General features: G+C 35.5%; 1 protein-coding gene across 3 annotated transcripts in view; it reads left to right on the forward strand.

Annotated features, from left to right (window-relative positions):
* The window catches only part of mspo (M-spondin), a 163,098-nt gene that overhangs the window by 31,743 nt on the left and 112,282 nt on the right, over positions 1-19,073 (forward strand). For all 3 annotated transcript variants that reach the window (XM_066742657.1, XM_066742658.1, XM_066742655.1), the window contains exon 2: positions 4,820-5,060. In XM_066742657.1, the coding sequence (XP_066598754.1) occupies positions 4,820-5,060 (241 nt within the window). The remainder of the gene's footprint in view (positions 1-4,819; positions 5,061-19,073) is intronic.

The following is a 19,073-nucleotide window of genomic DNA, read 5'->3' on the forward strand; positions in this document are numbered from 1 at the left end:
CGTTAAAAGTGATAGAGGCACGTATATGTACCGCCGGCGAAAGAGCGCAACACACTTCTTCGTTAGTTAAAAATGGTCATTTATATTTAGTTATTATTAATCCCCTAATTAGATAAAGTCTCTCTTTCTCTCTCTCTCGTTTTTGACTATCCTCTCTTACTCTCCTTTCGTTAACTTTCATGAAGAGTATTTAATTTAAAAAAGGAGTAGGCTATTTAGCTTTTTTCGTGATTCTCTCTATTTCACTCAAATTAATTCCTTTCTATTAGCTTGAGCATAACAGTCTTTGTCAATTTAAGAGAGAAATGTCTAATTATTCCCCCTTCTTCTTTCTCATTCTTTTGCAAATCCTATTTTCACATACACCAAGCTATATATATATCCAAACAAGGTAGAGAGTTATCTACAAAAGTTTCTACCTTTTTATTCAAACATTATTTAAAGTACGAAGTCTCGTTCGGCAAGCAGTGAAAAGTATCATTGAGTTCAACTTGCTAGAAACTGTGCAGCATATTGAAACTCGGGGTCTCTTTTTTTGAATCGTTCAGACATTATCGTCAAATAATCTTTGCCGTCGAAGACACGACTCTCATTGTCAGTGATATACATAGAGTAATCGCTTCGAGTAATCCTCTTTTAATTTAAAATGTCATCAGCAGTCCTGGAGCTGTTCTTGAACCATTCGACTACTCGATTTTTCTTGTTGCAGTAAAAGAGAGAACAGAGTGGAAGATATAGAGTAAGAGAGAGGGGCGTTAAAATGAAGTGCACATCCTTGTTTTTTCAAGCAGAAACTTTTCGTTTGCAATTTATTTCGAGGTGATGAATAAAGAATGGGTTCAGCCTTGATTCGATCCCGAGGCACAATAAAAGCTGCATGGAAGAACGGAGAGAATACTGAATAAAGACAGACGAGCGTCGGGAAATATTGCTTTTGTACGCTTTTATTCTACGGTGATTGTTCTTCATATTTTCTATTGTCTCATGGACTTGAAAATGTATATCAACTTCATACAAGAACGCTTTTCACTAAGGTGGCCACTTTGCTTTTGCTATGTTCGAGGTTCCTACTGTGATACTTACCACACATACCGTTTTAGCAGGTGCAGTTTTCCATCAGTTCATGAAAAAAATGTCATTCTCTAAATTCTTTTGAAATCTATCGCTTTACTAAATATTTGTAGTCTCCATTATTTGTTAAATGGTTATAAACAATTGTTAAAATTATAACAAATTTTAGAAAGATTTTTTTTAGATTGCTCTAAACAATTAGTTTATTCAAAGTATATCTTTTAATAAAATCAGAAAATTAATTAAAGCTGAAAGCATTTAAAGTGTACTTAAAACGGCCCATTAACCTATTTTATTCTCTTTTAGTATATATATATATATATATATATATATATATACATGAAACTGTAATATATCGTTTCAGTTTATTAGTTATAATATTTGTATTTACCCCGCGTGCATCTTTCTCTATTGTTCTTTGTATTTTTTGAAACAGCTCTCCGTGTTATTATCATTCGCTTTATTGAATATCATTTGTAGAAGCTTGTAACGTAATCACACTTGATTACGGTGAGAAAAATAATAACATGAACTACAAACAAAAACATTTTTAATTGGGTACTGCTCAACATGAAAAAATTGCGATAACACAGAAAACTTTTTGCTACTTATGAAAGTGAAATGTACTCTATTGTTACAGTAGAACACATTTATAGAGTTATATATATGTATATATATATATATAGGAAACGTAAAAAGACGTATGAGAAAGTTTAGTCCTTTTTTACACCACTTTTGTCTTATTTTTAATTTAATTATACCATTTATCTAAAAAATTTTGAGCTGATAATTTCTTGCATATTTAATTTTATTATATTTATGGAAATTTTCATTTTAATTCATGTAAAATTTTAAGAATAATTTAATTTAAATAAAATAGAATATTTTATATTATGGTCAATTATTTTTTAATTGATTAAGTCATTTATATTTTAATTATCCAGTTCAAATAAGAATTTATTTAATATAATTTTACGTTATTACATCAAAATTGTATGCGATTAAAGGGACTGAGATCTCTAGATGAGAAAATAATGGGTACACTTTGCATTCTTTTCAACAAAGCCATTAAATAAATTGAATTTTCAATGTAAGATCAATATTATAAAACTAATAAACTATAAAAATTGTTTTTTTCAAAGCAATAAACGTTGAAATGGGAACAGCATATCATTCCTCTATGAAGACACCTTTTTCAAGACGCGAGCCACCATGGCCGTAAATATAATTCAAGCAGTTTATAGATTACAATGAAAAATAACGTTTAAATAATTAAGTTTAAGAATAGCTAGTTATAAAAGTACGTAAGAGCATTTTGACATACCAATTTTTCAAAAATGGTAACTTTCTGAAAGAAATATCAAAAATTCTATAAATAATTCCTCGAGCACATTATATATTAATACAATTAAACTATTCAGGAAAATGGAAAAATTCTACGAATTCTCTAAAGATAGTAGTTTTGAATATACAGATAAACTTTAAAATGACATGGTTAAGATTGTTTGAATTATGTTTCCGGCTGACTTGAAATATGGGGTTTCGACAATAATGCTTGATAATAGGCCTACTGTACTATATCGAATGATCGCGGCAAAAAGCCAAATTCGGAGTTTCAGCAATTTCATTAATCTGTCAAATATCATCATGTTATTTTAAACATTTTTTTCAAAATTTTATAGTAGCTTAATCATTTAAATTTTGCGTATTTGCATTAGTAAAAATAAAATGATTTCTTAGGAGCATCTTAAGAGCTATCTATACTAAGCGAGTTCATGTATTCATATAATTGTTCATGTTCTGCGTACAGTCGCAGTACGTATACATACACCAATGTACCTGGTTGCACACTAATCTCCCAACGCCGATCGATATTTTCCTGCTCCTGCTTCTCTGGTGCCAATGTCGCCACTGTTTCTCCAACTGCAAGATCAACATATTTTAATGTTATGCTTTTCTCTCTCTCTCTCTCTCTCTCTCTCTCACACACACACACACACACACACACATTCATCCCTACCCCAATATGTGTACATATATTCAAACCCACTCCAGCTACATTCGATTTTCAGCATATATTAATAACTCCTCGTGAGTCTGTGTGCATAATACTCTCTTCTTCCTGAATTTTTAACGATTTCACTTTTAATTCTGATCACATTTGCAGAAAAAGAGCCGTTAAAGAATATATTGTTAAACAATACTAATATTTTTTTTGTAAACACATTTTAACCATAAAGCTGAAAACAGTTCCTTTAGTAGCCTGATAATCTTATTACATTGAATTTGGTAATGTACGTAATTGCATCTATTTCAGAAAACCTATGCTCAGATATGGTTACAGTAAATCGTAATTTTTTATTTTTTTTAGTTATATTGAATTTCATTCGATATAAAATTAGGGAAAATTTGTGTAAGATTGTATACCTGGTCTAGGTTGTTATCCTATTTATGCTCGTTAAAATTGTATAGAATATTATCTTTTTAAATCTTTACAGAAAAATCGAGGGTATAATAACAATAGAAGCTTTGTACCACTAAAAATTTTGTTAAAGAAATCTTTTCTTTGCGGTGTATATGTTTTTATTATACGTGATATAATGTAAAAGTCCACAAATATGTGCATATAAATCAATATATTACGTAAAGGTCGCGCTCCTTTTTTGAGGCTCCATTTGTAAATTGCTCACCTACCTACAGCGAGCTTTCAGATACCTTTGCATCATGCAAACTTGTGACATTTTAATATTCGCTCTTCGGTGAAACATATAAACGATATATGAGAAAGCTTAGCAGGGATAAGTGATGTTTCGTTTAATCAGAGGTTTTGTATAGTGCTGGACGAACTGGCCTTATGCCAAAACGAATCAATGCTTTGAATTCGAAAAGATGAAGGTGTTTTTATGCCGGAAGCCGCCAACCTTTAGTGCGACTGACAATTCGTTATGAGGAATCAGAGAGATTTCACTTCCTTGACGTACTCATCCTATATTTTTACTTTGAAGTTGCCTGTCACTCTAATAAATCCCAATAAATGAATTTAAAAAACTTAAATACTTTAAGTTCAAAGTACTACTCTCGACTCGAACACATATAGGTAGAAAACTTTTTTCCGCTAGTATCCGTTGTGGATTCAATATTTTTCGCGTATGTGTATTTATAAGATACTACTCTATTGGAATCTCAAGGGTTATCCTATCTCATTGAACGATTTCATACAAAATTTTAAATAATAGGTTTTATGCAAAGATTGACGTAAATTGGCAAGATACAATAAAAGCATCAGTACATGAAACATAAAAGAATGTATAATAATATGCAAATATACATGATAAGTTGGATTAAAAGTTTGTAATAAAGACTTAATATCAATAGAAAAAAGTTAGCCACTCTTGACATTTTTTAATCTTATAAAGATATCTATTATAAACAGCCTTCCGTTAGTGAAAGAATTATGAAACTGTCAAATAAGCGTGAGTAGTAGGGAAGCTGATTATGATTTTATGAAAAGCTCGTTGAGATAAAAATTTACAAAAGTAAATATTATCTCGCCGTATCTCAATTACTTGCAACAGAGAGGCGTATACCGGCGCGCGCGAGGGTAGAGCTAGACTGTTAAACGAAAGGTCGTGGTAAAACAATTTAATTAACTTTTCGTTTAGCATACTTTAATCATATTTCCTCGAAAGCGAGAATAGGTTAAGCGTACTGTTGGAGATTGACTTTTTAATGAACGACATGTCGACAGATGTTTGGCGAAACGTATCTGCTGCGCTGTTTCCCTTTGCTGATCCTGCTGCTGTTGGCTACGCAGCTACTCACTGTCGTCGCCCAGTGCGGTTCCTCTCCTCAGGAGAGGCAAGAAAAGCAAGACAGACAGGATAAACTTGCTCTTTACAAGGTCACCTTAAGAACCTACTGGTCCAGGGCAAGATTTCCAAGACATTATCCCGAATGGAAGCCGCCTGCTCAATTCGGCAAACTAATTGGTAAGTTATATTTACAAAACCATCCGTTCGTCTCGATCCTTATAATAATAATAATAAATTTAACATTTCTCTTTTCCGGTCATTTAAAAATTTGTCGAAAATAAGTATAAGCACGCAAAAGTGAACACGCTGATCGTGCGTTGGCGTATAGCTACAAACCGGATTTTATTTCCATGAGAAAATACGCGTTTGAGCCCGCTAGCCGTTAGCCCCAGTTAACGTATTAATTGAACTGGAAATGTTTGATCGTGCCAATATGTATTATACTATATAGTATGTATGAAATTTGATAAATATGACGCAAGTGACTTTTATCATTTGCCTTTCATCGAGCTTGACTAAAACTTTGGTTTAGCTTTTCAAACGTTACACATATAGGATCGATCTTCTTTATGGTTATAGTAAGGGCGATAATTGGAGAAGTTCGGAATTATCGGTCTCAACCGTAGTCGATTCGTTCGGAATTTGAAACATTAGCTCGTGTAGCCCCCTCTACGCTAAATTATGAAAGCTTTTTGCCAGCAATTTGAATACACATTCGAATATACGGATGATCGCTTGAAATGGAAAAACAAGAAAATGCAATGTTAAAAGTGGGCTCGAATATATAGCTAATGGGGTTAAACGTATGGATGGCTGCGCGAGCTAAAATACGAATCGCGCGGGCAGGTATCTCTATTTAGGAACATTAACGAACAAATGGAATAATATCTTGTTTGAGCTCCTTTGGCTTTGGAAAATCATACATTGGATCTTGATTAGCGTTCTACGGACAAGTATTGCCGTTGATCGAGCGTAGTTAGATAATTGGATAAGTTGGATATTATCTGGAGTCTCAGTGGCTGGCACGACTTTGAGGCATTTACTTGGTGTTCCCGAACAGGTGTAGCGGCTCTTCGCTGCTCCATAAATTCGCCTTTCGACTCGTAAGTCTCCATAGTTTTGCGCTTTCTGCTGGTATTTGCGGCCATATCTCCCGCGCTCCACCCTTCTATCCTTACCCTCCCTTTAGAGCCTTCCGTCCTCCCTTTCAACTCCCCCCCCCCCCCCACCCCGCTTCTCTTCTTACGCTCCCACCAGATTCACACACAGAGTTCCAGGCGCGCGTCGGAACTCGAAATAAATTCTATCTCGAAACGTTGTCATGCGCGCACTCTTGAAACAAAACGCGTCCTCCTCTAATTCCTCTAATCTCAGTTTCAAATTACTTTTCGCGAAATTCGATCGGATTTCGGTTCATCCGCATCGCGCGCGTCCAAATAAAATAATTCTTTTCCACGCTTCCATTCTCGGGCATTTCTCCCTTAAGAATCGCTGTTCATTCGAGCCAAAGAAGATTCAAGCTGCAAATTCAACCGACTCGTAAAAGATTTCCAGATAAATCTTTTATGGTCGAACATGTTGAGGTACGATTTTATAGCTTCTTCCTACAATATTGAGAAAGGAATCTTTTGAAAAATACATTCGTGCTGCAACAAAGCTTTTGGGATTCGACGGGACGATAAATTTACATACATTATTTCAACGGGAAATATATAATTGTAGCCTTGCGAAAGGGATGATAAAATTTTATCGTGATATAGGAAGAACTGATGGGGGCGTCAAAAGGGGTCAATAATACGCTACGTAGTAAATTTGTTTTGCGAGTTCTGTGATAAGAGTTGAGGAAGCGACAATCCATCATGGGAAAAAATTCTGCGTACGAGTGATGTGTAGAGCTATCCATCACGTAAAGCGCTTTGACCTTGGTGAGATAAGTTTACCCGTGCGAAGAAGCGTATATAATAGAGGGACTTGACACCTGGACGTACATTGGGCGCACGACGAATAAATCATACATTCTCATCAATATAATCCGCCATTAAATAAAAATAATATAACAAATTATTCATTAAATTTATAAACATTCGACGAAAAGAGAAGAATACAAAATTGTATGCTCATAATTCTATCTCGATCACTTATTATCGCTCTTGCTCGCGATTTTAAATTATATACGATATTATTTTCTAACGATTATTACTATCATTTCTAATCCACGTCATTCATCCTTCGTGCGACCTTTCTCTTTTGATACATACCACTTGACAAACTTTATTTAATTTCTCCCACAAAATTGAAATTAAACTCTGCGTAAATCCACAGTTGAAATTTTAGCTTAGCAAGGAATTTAGAGAAAAACAGCTAGCTTGCTTGGTTATTTTATATTATAACACAGTATACAGCATAAATATGTATGGATATACGGTGAAGGAGTAAAGCTATTTTAGCCCAATTAATACCTAAAGCTGCAGCTATACATATGCTATTATTTTATGAAGCTTAGGCGAACGATTTAATTCGACTTTTGCTGACTTTTCAGTTCCACATTTTCTTACTAACGTGCGCGAAAAACCGATTTCGCTGGAGACGTGTGTGAAGATATTCACCGTAGTGTGCCTCGAGCCGAGATTGAAGTGGAAATGTCATCGGTCACGTAAAGAATTCGAGGATTTCCTTCTGTATACGATGAAAAAACGTGAAAAAGTCGAAGATGCAGCCTTTAAAAAATTCTATACGGCTTCTTAAAAAATACCACTCGCTGTTAAAATATTATTAATATTGTACGGTTTTTCGTTAAAATTATTAAATAAATTCTGGTAAAATATCTCGCGATATAATTCTCAATACCTGAAAAAATATCTGCGAAAGATTTAACAAAAGTGCACGCATTTTTCGGATAGAATTTATACAAGGCTTTTTTCATAAATAAACCTGTAATGCACTTTTTTCTTAAATACATGTAAAAGCAAGAGTCTTTTAACGAACGCAAATCTGAAATAAATTATTAATATTTGTGCTTTGTTTCTATTGGCGAAGAGATAAAAAGCTTTATTGTAATCTCCACAAGTTTATTGTAACGAAGCAAGCGCAGAATTGAAAATTGTATTTTTTTCCTGGAAAAATCTTGTTTTCTCTCTATTCATAAAGTCAAATGAATCGAAAACTTCGTTAAACCCACTACCCTTGCTGTAGTCCATGGTTCTTTTCTCCCTTGACAAACAGGCTTCATAAACGATGACAGGTCCGAAAAGAAATGACATGATGAACGTAAACATCGCTTCAAATTTAGCATAGGATAATACTACGTTTAACAAGCGTGCCGACTTTGGCAGTCTGCTTACGATGCTTAATCCATCTTTCAAGACTTTTGCCAGGGGTTCTTCAGCTTTTCGATAATCTCCTCTTAAGTCAGCTAAGGAGTCTACGGAATGTCTGGATAAGTCCTTTCGCTAATTAGTCGTCTTTTCTTATATATATATATATATATTCGGAAGTCATTATATAGTCATGTGATGCTACTCACCCTTCCAAGAATATATATATATATATGTGCAATAATAGTCTGAAATAGACTCGAAGCAAGCGCACGATGCTATTCGAAATAGGCTAGCCCTGCTGAGTCGTTGGGAGAGGGAGAGAGAAAGAAAGGGGGGAAGGGGGAGGGGTAAGATTAATCCAGCGAAAGAAAATGTTTAAAAAGAAACGAGAGCGGAATGACGGTGCAGAAAAAGGGTGGAAGTTTTGTTCTGTTAGGCTTTCTCTGGCTTGCGGACAGCGAGAGAGGGCCTTCGTATCTAATTATTCTTCTCTCGTGGCACCCGCAACGTACAGGTTCTCGTTATATTTTTATTTATAGCCATGGACCGCTAAGAGGAGATAGGAGATAGAGAAAGAGGAGAAAGGGAGCTAGTCTACGAATGAACAGAGGCAAAGCAGATGGGGGGATAGGGAATGGGAAGAGAGAAGAGACAGCGATGGGGTAAAGAGAGCACCGACTGCTAGGTTATGTGTGTGTGTGTGTGTGTTTGCGTACATGTGCGTTAGTGGTTTGGTATACGAGAGAGAAAAACCACTGGTGAGAGTCACCGTGCGAAAGAGAAAGAGGTAACGGAGGAAAGAGTGAGTGAAGCAGCAAGGAACGGGCAGCGAGAGATGTATTTTTAGATTAAGAGTGAAACGGAGTGTGCGAGCTTCGCGTTTTGCTCCCGTTTCCCTTTTTGTATTGAAGCTAAAAACTAAGGGGAGCACGATAGAAAAGATGCAACGTTCGTAACGGCCATCGAGTATTAGGCTTTTCTCGTTTAATGACTTCATTTAAGCTCTCTTTTTCTAACACATATCTCTTCGAACGAATATAAAACACTTTATTCCCTACTCGTACCATTCACTTGGCTGAATCTTGAACAGGAATAGTCGCTCACCAGTCTAATGCAGTTTGCTGGCCTTACCAACTTTCCAACGGACTCATCATGCATTCAGAGACCGAAACCTTCATAATGCCGTGATTTTTATAGCTCACTCTACTGCACAAATTGTTTATATTATTATATGTCTCTGTGTATAGTATATTTGTGTGCTTCGCAGCCCTCTCGTCTGTGATATTTTAGGAGATCTCGAAACTTTTACGTGTTATTTGAGTTTCTGTGGCAAGAAAATAAGATGAGGCAGTTTTTAGTCCGATCCAATTGGATTTCTCTTCCTGTTTAACTTACGCTTTACGCTGTCCTCTTTTCCAACGCCCACCACATTTTACTCTTCACTGCTAAAACAGAATCTTTCTCTGCTTTTGCAGTGAGTCATGCCATCGATTAATAATTGCTATAGCAGCTTTAATTCCTCCTGGATGGTTGAAATTTACCGTTTTTTAGATAAGCGTTTCAGAACGATCGTGGGGTATGATATATATATATATATATATAGAGAGAGAGAGAGAGAGAGGGAGAGATCAGATTAAAGTGGCTTTCGGATCATTATTCGATTATACTCTAACGATAAGAATTGTAATTTGCTTTTTATTAAGCAAATCTAATACAATTGAATTCATTTATCAACTGTTTTCAAGGTATATACTATACATATATTATATTATATTTTAAGTCTTCTAAAAGCTTTCGCTCAATAAGTTGCTAAAGAGGATTCCTTTGTAAATTACTGCTCTTAACGAGCTAAACAGATCTTCGTTAAGCTGGTTTTTGTAGCAGAAAATAGTTTCGCAATATACTACATTGTCCGAGAATCTTGTTGCTTTTGCACGGTCTTCCCTCATCGATTTGCAATAGATAATAAAGATAAAAAGATATAAATGTACACATTTTGGAAATCTTTTCTGATAAAAGCTATTCTCGTAGGCAGGAAAGTATTGCTGAAAAAAGTCGGTAAATCTTATAGAGCTGTAATAACTGTCGCTTGAATTAATTTCGACAATAAACGGGAAGTACGTAGCATAACGACAAAAAAAAACACGCCACGTAAAAATAGAAATTACCCCCTATCCCCCCTCCCTCTTTCCTTCCTTTCCTCCTTCTCACACACTGTGCATTTAACTCCACACTCACATTTCCTTTTATACCGGCAAACGTGTTTGCATATTTGTTATACAATTTAATCTCCGCTGTGTTATCCGGTGCTATAAAAAATTAGAAAAAAGAAATATGAAACGCCAATGAAAAGCCATGCTTTCCAGCAGGCTTTCGTACCTTTCTCGTTTGACATTCTTGAATTTATAAAGCTACGCCATGTTATAGCAATAGATATAGTCGTTAAAGAAGAAACAACAATTTTCTATCGTAATTAACTAATTAAAATATGTATTTTCTGTATTCTGTTTCAGTAGTTATAACGTTACAATCACGAGTCTTAATCGTACAATGGAAAGTTGGCATTCGTTTCTCGCATAGTCAAACGGTTGTCTATTGAAGCTGCGAATTTGCAATTGTTGCTCTGGAGCAATCTCTACTTTTAAATGTAAAGGAATGAAAATAAAGGGAAATTGAAAGAATGTTTCTTTGGTGGGGTTGAATGGTACCAGCGGCCTGTGTTCTGCGTTCTTTTTAGGACTTTGTATTCGAGTGTAGATTGCAGAGAGGTAGTCGAGTACGTTTATTAGTCTCCAGAGTTAATTAGAACGTAACGGAGAATTGCCGCCGGGCGAAAATCCGTGGAAATCCAAATAGCAGACATAGCGTTCTTAGCCAAGCCGCTTCGGTGTGGTTTCATCTTTCCTCAAAACTCGTTCTTGTATTTATGTGTTGACGTTAGGACATTGTATTGCACACGTGAACACTGATGCCATTGGCACAGTAGGATCTGGCATCACCCATTTCTCTTTCGAGCCTTTTGACACTGTCAGGCCCTTCAAAATTTGCTCCTCGTCTTCCACAGCTTCTAAATACAGACATGTACACAGATATCCTTTTCACGCTAAAATACACTTGGTAAAATACATATATATACATATAAGGAACAGCTTATTAGACTTGAATAACTCAATCACATATGCCACGAAGCTGCACGATGCTAGATGATAATTTGATTACACAGTCGCAGCATCCAGTGCAATCGATAGTGGGGCTCAAAATTGTTTACTGGATAGGCGGAAATAACCAGCGACAGGATCGATTTGCTACGAAGCTGTGTAAGCGGGAGATAGCCATCCCCCCCCCCCTCCCCCCGATATAGCAATAACGTGGGTTAATGGTTTACGGAAACTCTAGAAATCAGCGAGACATTAATAATTACGTTAATAATGCTCGCACTCATGACTATAACCGCGTCATGATTTATAGCTTCGGTGAAGATATTTTTATGCTGCGAACGGCGTTTGGTTGCGTAAGGGAATTATCGTGTGCATTATTGCAGTGTAAAAAATTCTGTATGATATGAACAGGAATGGCGTTTTTACACACATAGCTAAATTATTTAATAACAATTTATATTTAGAGTGTAGGAGTGAATTTCTGAAGAACAGCTAGTGTATATTAGGGGAAAGCCTAGGTTATTATGAAGATAGGATTGTCTTCTGTCATTATCTCACCACGTCATGATCGGAAACAAACAGGTTAGCAAGGGGATTGGGATAGGAAAGATAGAATGTTGGGATTTAAGGGAATAAGTGAAGGTAAGACCGAGAGTGTAGTGCTGAAATACGATGGAAAGCTTTCTGTAGCAGATGTACCACTCGCATCTGAAAACCATCTCCCAGGAGCTTTTGTTGATTTAATAAACGCCAGCTTCAAGCTTATTGCTTCAACTGTCTATTGTCAACCTTTTCTTCTTCCCCTTATCTGCTTCTCTTCTCACTCTCCCTCTCCTTCTCCGCCCCCCCCCCGTCTCTTACTTTCTGTTTTTCAGAACTTCAAGTCTCTTTCATACTCTTCTTTTTATATTCATCGACGTGAAACGTTGTCTTATCTACACATTATCCGGAAAAGATTGCCACAAGACGTGTAAGCTACGAGAAAAACGTTCTTGTTCTTCCTTCATACTTTGCTCAACGTCTAAGCACGCTTCGCAGAACTTAACCAGATACAAATTAATGCTAGAGAGGAGGGGGGGGGGGATAGGAAGCTCTTATCTCTCGCTGTTTGAGCTTATTGCTGCGATCCCAGGTATCTAGATCACATATAATCGCAAACCCAGCTTCGCCTTGAAGCGCTCACAGAGACAAATTTACATTTAGTTTCTAACTGTTTTTCGCCGCAACTGATATGATAAAATACTAATTAAAGAAATTATGAACTACGAATAAGGTAAAATTATTAAAGGACTAATTAAACTAATTGAAAGAGAAGAGGGAAGCTTCGATAAGAGCTCGGCGACAAAATACTTACTTCAAAGCTGAAATTACGCTACCAATTTTAAATCAACTTTTCTACGGCCTCATCTTTAACCTATCTTGTTAATTTAATTTTTTCCAAGAAATTAAGTCAATATCGACAAGAGCTTCCATTTATCCGCACAAAATGCGAAAAATTTGAGATGGAGATTTGAAGAGTGGCGCGGGAGAATATAATTAATTGATATAGCTTTTTGTTCACACATTGCTCGCAGTTTTATTCGCTGATATCTGAGAGTGCTCGTATCTTCATTCTCAAGGCGCGCGGTTGATATTAGTAGGCCGCGAGCTTCCTTATTTGTAATCCCTCGCTTCTCGATTCAGAAGTCTCGAAAGCAACCAGTGTCACCCAGTAATTTCCCGTGAAATTATTCAGCTCGCATCTCACAGTCTCTCCGTCCTGTTCATTTCGTTCGTGCTCATAGTTTGCACTTTCAGCCAGAGATTCACATTTAGTCGCTCCCGATTTTTCCACGTCAACGTGCCTTCATTTTTCTCTTTGTATTTTCCTCATATCCATACTCTTTTTCTTCTACTGATTGACTTTAATCAGAAAAATCTTTCTAAAAGAGAGATAAATCTAACGCTACATGAATCAGTAATTCATCAATAACGATTATGGTAAGGGGGCTTTTGATATAGTATACATAAATAAATTAGTAATTAATATTGGAAATTGCTGTTTACTATTTAATCGCGTTTGCTCTTCCTTTTGATCAAAGTCTATTTGTGCGGTACTCGCTCATTGGGAATTAACTGGAACATATCACACTTGTTAACTAGCGTTATTTTCACATACATATGTAACAGTTAGATTCTGCTTGTGCGCTATAGATGATATTGCTAGTTACGTAATCGTTATACCGATGTGTTCTTGCACCAAATAAAATTTTATTAATGGATTGGTTTGTCGGAAATACGATATTAATTACGATTTTACATAAATAATATTTATTTTAAAGCTGATGCTTCAAATCACTTGCAGCGAATGCTAATGTTTCTTGATATTATTTTGACTAAATAAGATTCGCTTGCTTTTTGTTTTAATATAAACGTAGAACAAATGAAGGCTAATGAAATGTCAATTGTCTCAAGAATATGTAACAAATGATGTATAAATGAAAAGGAACATTGTAATGAAAACACGCACATATATATATGTCTTATTCTGAGCTCTAGTCGTTGGATTTTGCTAATTGGAACTGGGCGCTCCACCCATAAGTATACATTTAGATAATAGCAGCAGATATCTCGTGAAAGCTTTCGAAATCTTTGGTTTAAGCCAGATTCGCTCAGACTCCAGCGGCCAAATTACGAAGGAATCCAAATTACGCCTTATCACAGGGTCCATTTAATGTGCTCGCTTTTATTCAAAGCATGGGGTCATATTGATTATTTCACTTAACAGGAAAAATCGTAAACGTGATATAAAATTAAATTGCAAGCTTCATGATGCATTTTTGGCCGGATTTAAATTGGCTTCCCATTGTACTTTGTCTTTATATATATATTTACCACCCATGATATTTTTACCATATGCATATCCAAACCAAATTGATACCAATGATTTTTTGTTAGATTTTAGAATGTAATTTGATTGAAATACACCTGCAGACGGACGAAAAAAATATAACACTAGCAAGCTGCATGCCAATCAAATTTACTTTTATAACAGCAAATATAGGGAAAACCGAAGCTATGGTCCAAAGGACCATAAAATTCAGATGCCTCCTCTCGAATAACCTTCAGTATACGTACCAGCCTGGTCGTTAATATGACAATACACGCTATAAATTGTTTATGTCCTAGGATAGAATTTGGTACATGCTTGGTTCATTACATCAGAAAACCAGAGATTATTAAGATTATTCGCGAATCCCAAGAGATTTTGCTACTTGTAAAACGGAAGATCTTGCAAAGGCAAGTAATGTTTGGTTTATACTATGTATTTTTGCAGTCCCCGGTATGACGGTAATTCGGTTTGAACAGGGGACATTTTGCAAGCGAAGTATCTATAAGTATAGCTCACGGTGAATGAGGGCGTAAAAAGTCCCGTCGCCAGGGATAATAAGGCTGGCTAGGTCAAGCAATGGGAGTGAATCCTGAAGAGAGGAGCAGCTCGTTAACTTTCCAATATTTTCTCCCGGCTGTTCGTGACCTTTAATCCTTGATTTTACTGCGACCACTTTTTTATGTTCCTGTGTTTTGAATCTTTACTGCACATCCATGGACAAACAAGAAAAAAAGAAAACAATTTTTTTCCTGATTAGTTTGTGTTACTTTGAACGAAACTATTTTATACAGACATACCGTTCATTAGCTAATTAATACATTCACGTTTCTCTCATATTTGTATAATTAGCAACATTAAAATTAAATCAAATTTTATGTTGAATTATTGGTATAATAATTTATGAATGTGCTATTGCGTATATTTCCCATTCCTATATATACGTCTACCATATTTCATTTCTTTGCTAAAAAGATGAAGTTATTATTGGAGAATCTAAAGTTTTCTAAGTTATGTTTCCGCTTTTAATAACTCGTCCTGTAGTCTATGCTACGTGATATGTGTCTTCTAAACTTATTTTTAGCTAGCCCATAGAGTAGTGATTCGCAATGGTAGTAGGTACGTGTATGTATAAGCGTGAGTATATGGAGCAACGGTGGGGCTGCATTGAAATCTTGGCCTTTCTTTTGCATCAAGATTCCAAATCTTGTTGCGAGAGGGTATAAAGAAATATGTAAAGCTAAAAAAATTGTATTCAATAGAAATATAATTTGATGGAAGTTTCGTGTATGCATTGAAGGTAGCTACAGTTTTTTTTCTCCATAAACTGATTTGATATTTTTCTAGAGACAAATATCGAGTTTCTGGCCATTTCATCGCGAGCATACGTTAGGAGGGTCCCTGGCTTTGAGCTGCTCAGTTTTCTCCCTCTTCCGAAGCTTCTCTTTCTTCTTTGGCTCTCGTATTTCTCCTATGGTGCCCAAGAGCAATTAAAAGTTTTATCGACATACCCTTTCCACCCTCAGTTTCAGTCTAGGCAGCCTGGAGTGAAGGGCGCCACGCCGGATGCCACCCCGGGATGCAGCAGGCGAGAAGATTGCCGGTTAATGTAGCGTTATAAAGCGTTCTCGGTTTTCGCGACTCGTGCGAACACCCTCACCCTAAACTCTTACTGACTCCTCTTTCTATCGGAAGTACTATTTCATCTGTTTCACTCAGAAACACCTCAAACTTGTTTATTGAAACTATCCTCTGCTAATAAATAAAGCATAATTTTTTATTAATATATGCCACCTCTGTTCCTGAGATGTATATATATATATATATATATATACACGCGAATCGACATTAATACAGTTTTCATTGCTAGAGTGCGTAATTTTTTAAGGGATTTGTGGACTATAATTGTGAGTATAAGACTAAAAAATAATATTTGTACCAACAGCTTTTACAATTTGCACGAGAGTTTTCTTTGTTCTAACATATGGGCGGTATTGGCACTAAAACTTGATCCGCTACAACGGCAACTCCTTGCTGAAACGTGCCTGGAATGTTGTAATCTTTCAGTGCATATGCATTTGCAGCGTGGAGGAATGTTGCGTTATAAAATCGCTTGGCTGGGCCAGCTTCAATTTCCACCACAATTTAACGTATTTTTAGTTTCCGGCTATAAAATATGATAGCATCTCTGATCTTTTATTGTACGATCGATCTCTGAAGCATCGGAGCATAACGTCATGAAAACAGAAATGACACAATATTTTTTACGTACACCTGTGTGTGCAAGGAAAAAATGTGTTTAAATTTGTTGTGCATTTTATTATTAGTATTAATAATAATAATGTGCAATTTATAAATTTTTCGCGTCCTAGTGCTCTAACGGTGTTTAAATAAAATTTCCTCGTTTTGGATAGTATTAACTTTTAGTTCAACATAAACTTCAATTGAAGCTTTTCAGTTTATAGCCGGCGGTGGAAAACTTGAAACTCTAGATCTCAAAGCAACAAAAACTTTAATGCGTTAGCCTGGCTGCGCTGGAGACTTCCTCCTAGAATATACACTACTTGGATGCTTCAAACGGACAGAGTAAGGTAAAGATTGCTCTTAGATGAGATTCTACTCTGCATTTGCATAAAAATTGCTCTTTTACCTTACCTCAATCTTCGATACAAAATATTTTTCTTTTAACGTTAAACAAAGACTGTATATTGCATTGCACTTGAACATGTCTTACTCGCTTGACAAAAGCCTGTTTAAATAAAGAATATATTTTTATGGAATCCGCATTTAACCGCTTTTACCCCCTGTTTATTCCTCTAATACTAGTCTCGCTCTTCCCTATAAAAATATTTAATTAACAAAACTCCTATCACTTTATATCTGATTAATTTTCTAGTAGGATAGAGTTCTTTTAATTTATGTTTATTTATTTATTATGAGTATTATTTAAAGAGATGCCACACACAAAGAGATCTAATTATCGGTTATATGTATATTTTAAAGCCGGAGCGACTATGTGTGGATTTTAGTGCAACTTTAGTCGTATAAACTTTCTTTTGCAGTAGGAGTCGACGTTTGCTAAAACATTATCGACTCATATCAGTGCATAGCTTATAAAACCGTGATCACATCGATTGTTTCAGGTTGATCGGACTAACTTTCATTAACGCCTATTTGAACGAAAAGTAGAGCTCTTTCAATGAGTAAATCTCTCATATTATATCTTATTTCTTTTAATATGATATCTTACTGATTTTAGCAAATCAATAAATATATGGTAAGTATAGAGTTAATAAAAAAATTAACAATTGAAGTTTTAATAGTTAAAATTAAAGTTATAGTGAAAAATAAAAATTTTATAAGCATTCACAACTATTATTGTTTCTGATTATTTACTGTTTAATAAAAAACTATTATTTTAATATATTTCGTTATTAGTACAAACTGTGCGAAATCTATGGCTGCAGTTAAATGGGAGAGCACGATAGACAGAATTCCAAGTACCAGTATCTCCAATAAATGGCACTTTGAATACTGTGACGAAGAGCTGGACACCGATATATCTCCTTAATTGAGATGTTTAACGAGCATGATTGCTGGGAGCATTCTCTCTGTGATTGTCTCCGCTTTCCTTCTGTTTTCTACTAATCTCGTTCACGAGGCGCGTCACGTCACACTTATTATTTAAAAGAATTCTGAAAAGAAAATCAGAGCCGTCACTGTACATCATTAATTTTAATGTCGACTCAGATATGCGGCACAAACGCTTCTCTGTTTCCTATAAATATACCACGCAATTTCACAAATTGTTTCGTTGACGACAACATTTTATCATAACTTACCGGAAATAGAAAAAGCATATTCACGAAAATCACTGACAAAATAATATATTGAAACATTCATTCATTCTCCAAAAAAAAAATGCGAAGCCTTTCTGCAATAAAATCAAAAACTTATTTACTTATATCCACTGCAGAAACGGGATTAATAGTGTCATTTATTAGTTTTCTAAAAGCGTTTCAATTCATCTCGCTTTACATGACTTGTTTAACTAAAATATTAAGATAAAAAATATAATGCACACACACACACACTGGATTCTACAAAACGAATAGGTATTATTGTAAGCATGCGTTAAGATTTGAATTGATTTGAAATTGTTTGTAAAGCATGCACCGATATATCTTCCAACTTAAGAAAAGAGATTAAAAATTTATCTAGATTAAAATCTATTCGCAGATTTAATCTCTTTTGTTTTTTATTCTTTTATTTTCTTGTTTACTCTATGTTACGATCTCTGGTATATATTTTTCTTTCATGCTTTCTGTTATTATTTTTATATTTACCGTTTCTTTACTAGCGTCCTGCTTTTTTCACTGGAAAAAATTCAAAAGCACAAAGGTAGTTTATGGCTTTAATTAAGGTAACGAAACATACAGATAGATAAGAGTGGTTGTTTTATGAGAGACCGTGACCTTCGTGCTATAATTCACAGATGCCAATCTGACATCTTGATTAATAATTTTAATTAATAATTGAACTAGTTTTTGGCAGAAGCGCATAATCCTGCGCGACCTGCTATTGCAACAAACTAAAACTGCGAGTTAGTGATGCAGATTAGAGGACCGCGTACGTACTAGCTCTGTGGAATTCGAGGGGTTATACAGTACGGTTGATGGGATTTACTAGGCCCGAAGAGTAAAGGGGTGGTAGCGGAAGGGCTGCTCACCCCTTGTTACAGAGAGTGTCGTTAGGATGCCCGTAATAATAGCGATGAATTGTTGATGGTGTCGTCTACTCTGTATTTATGTAGCGAGCTGTCCCCCGACTCCGTGACGCTGGTATT

This window comes from Prorops nasuta, unplaced genomic scaffold (assembly GCF_024137725.1).
Source record: "Prorops nasuta isolate Cenicafe-Biocafe unplaced genomic scaffold, Cenicafe_Pnas_1.2 PNAS00030, whole genome shotgun sequence".
In the NCBI taxonomy this organism is placed as follows: Eukaryota; Metazoa; Arthropoda; class Insecta; order Hymenoptera; family Bethylidae; genus Prorops; species Prorops nasuta.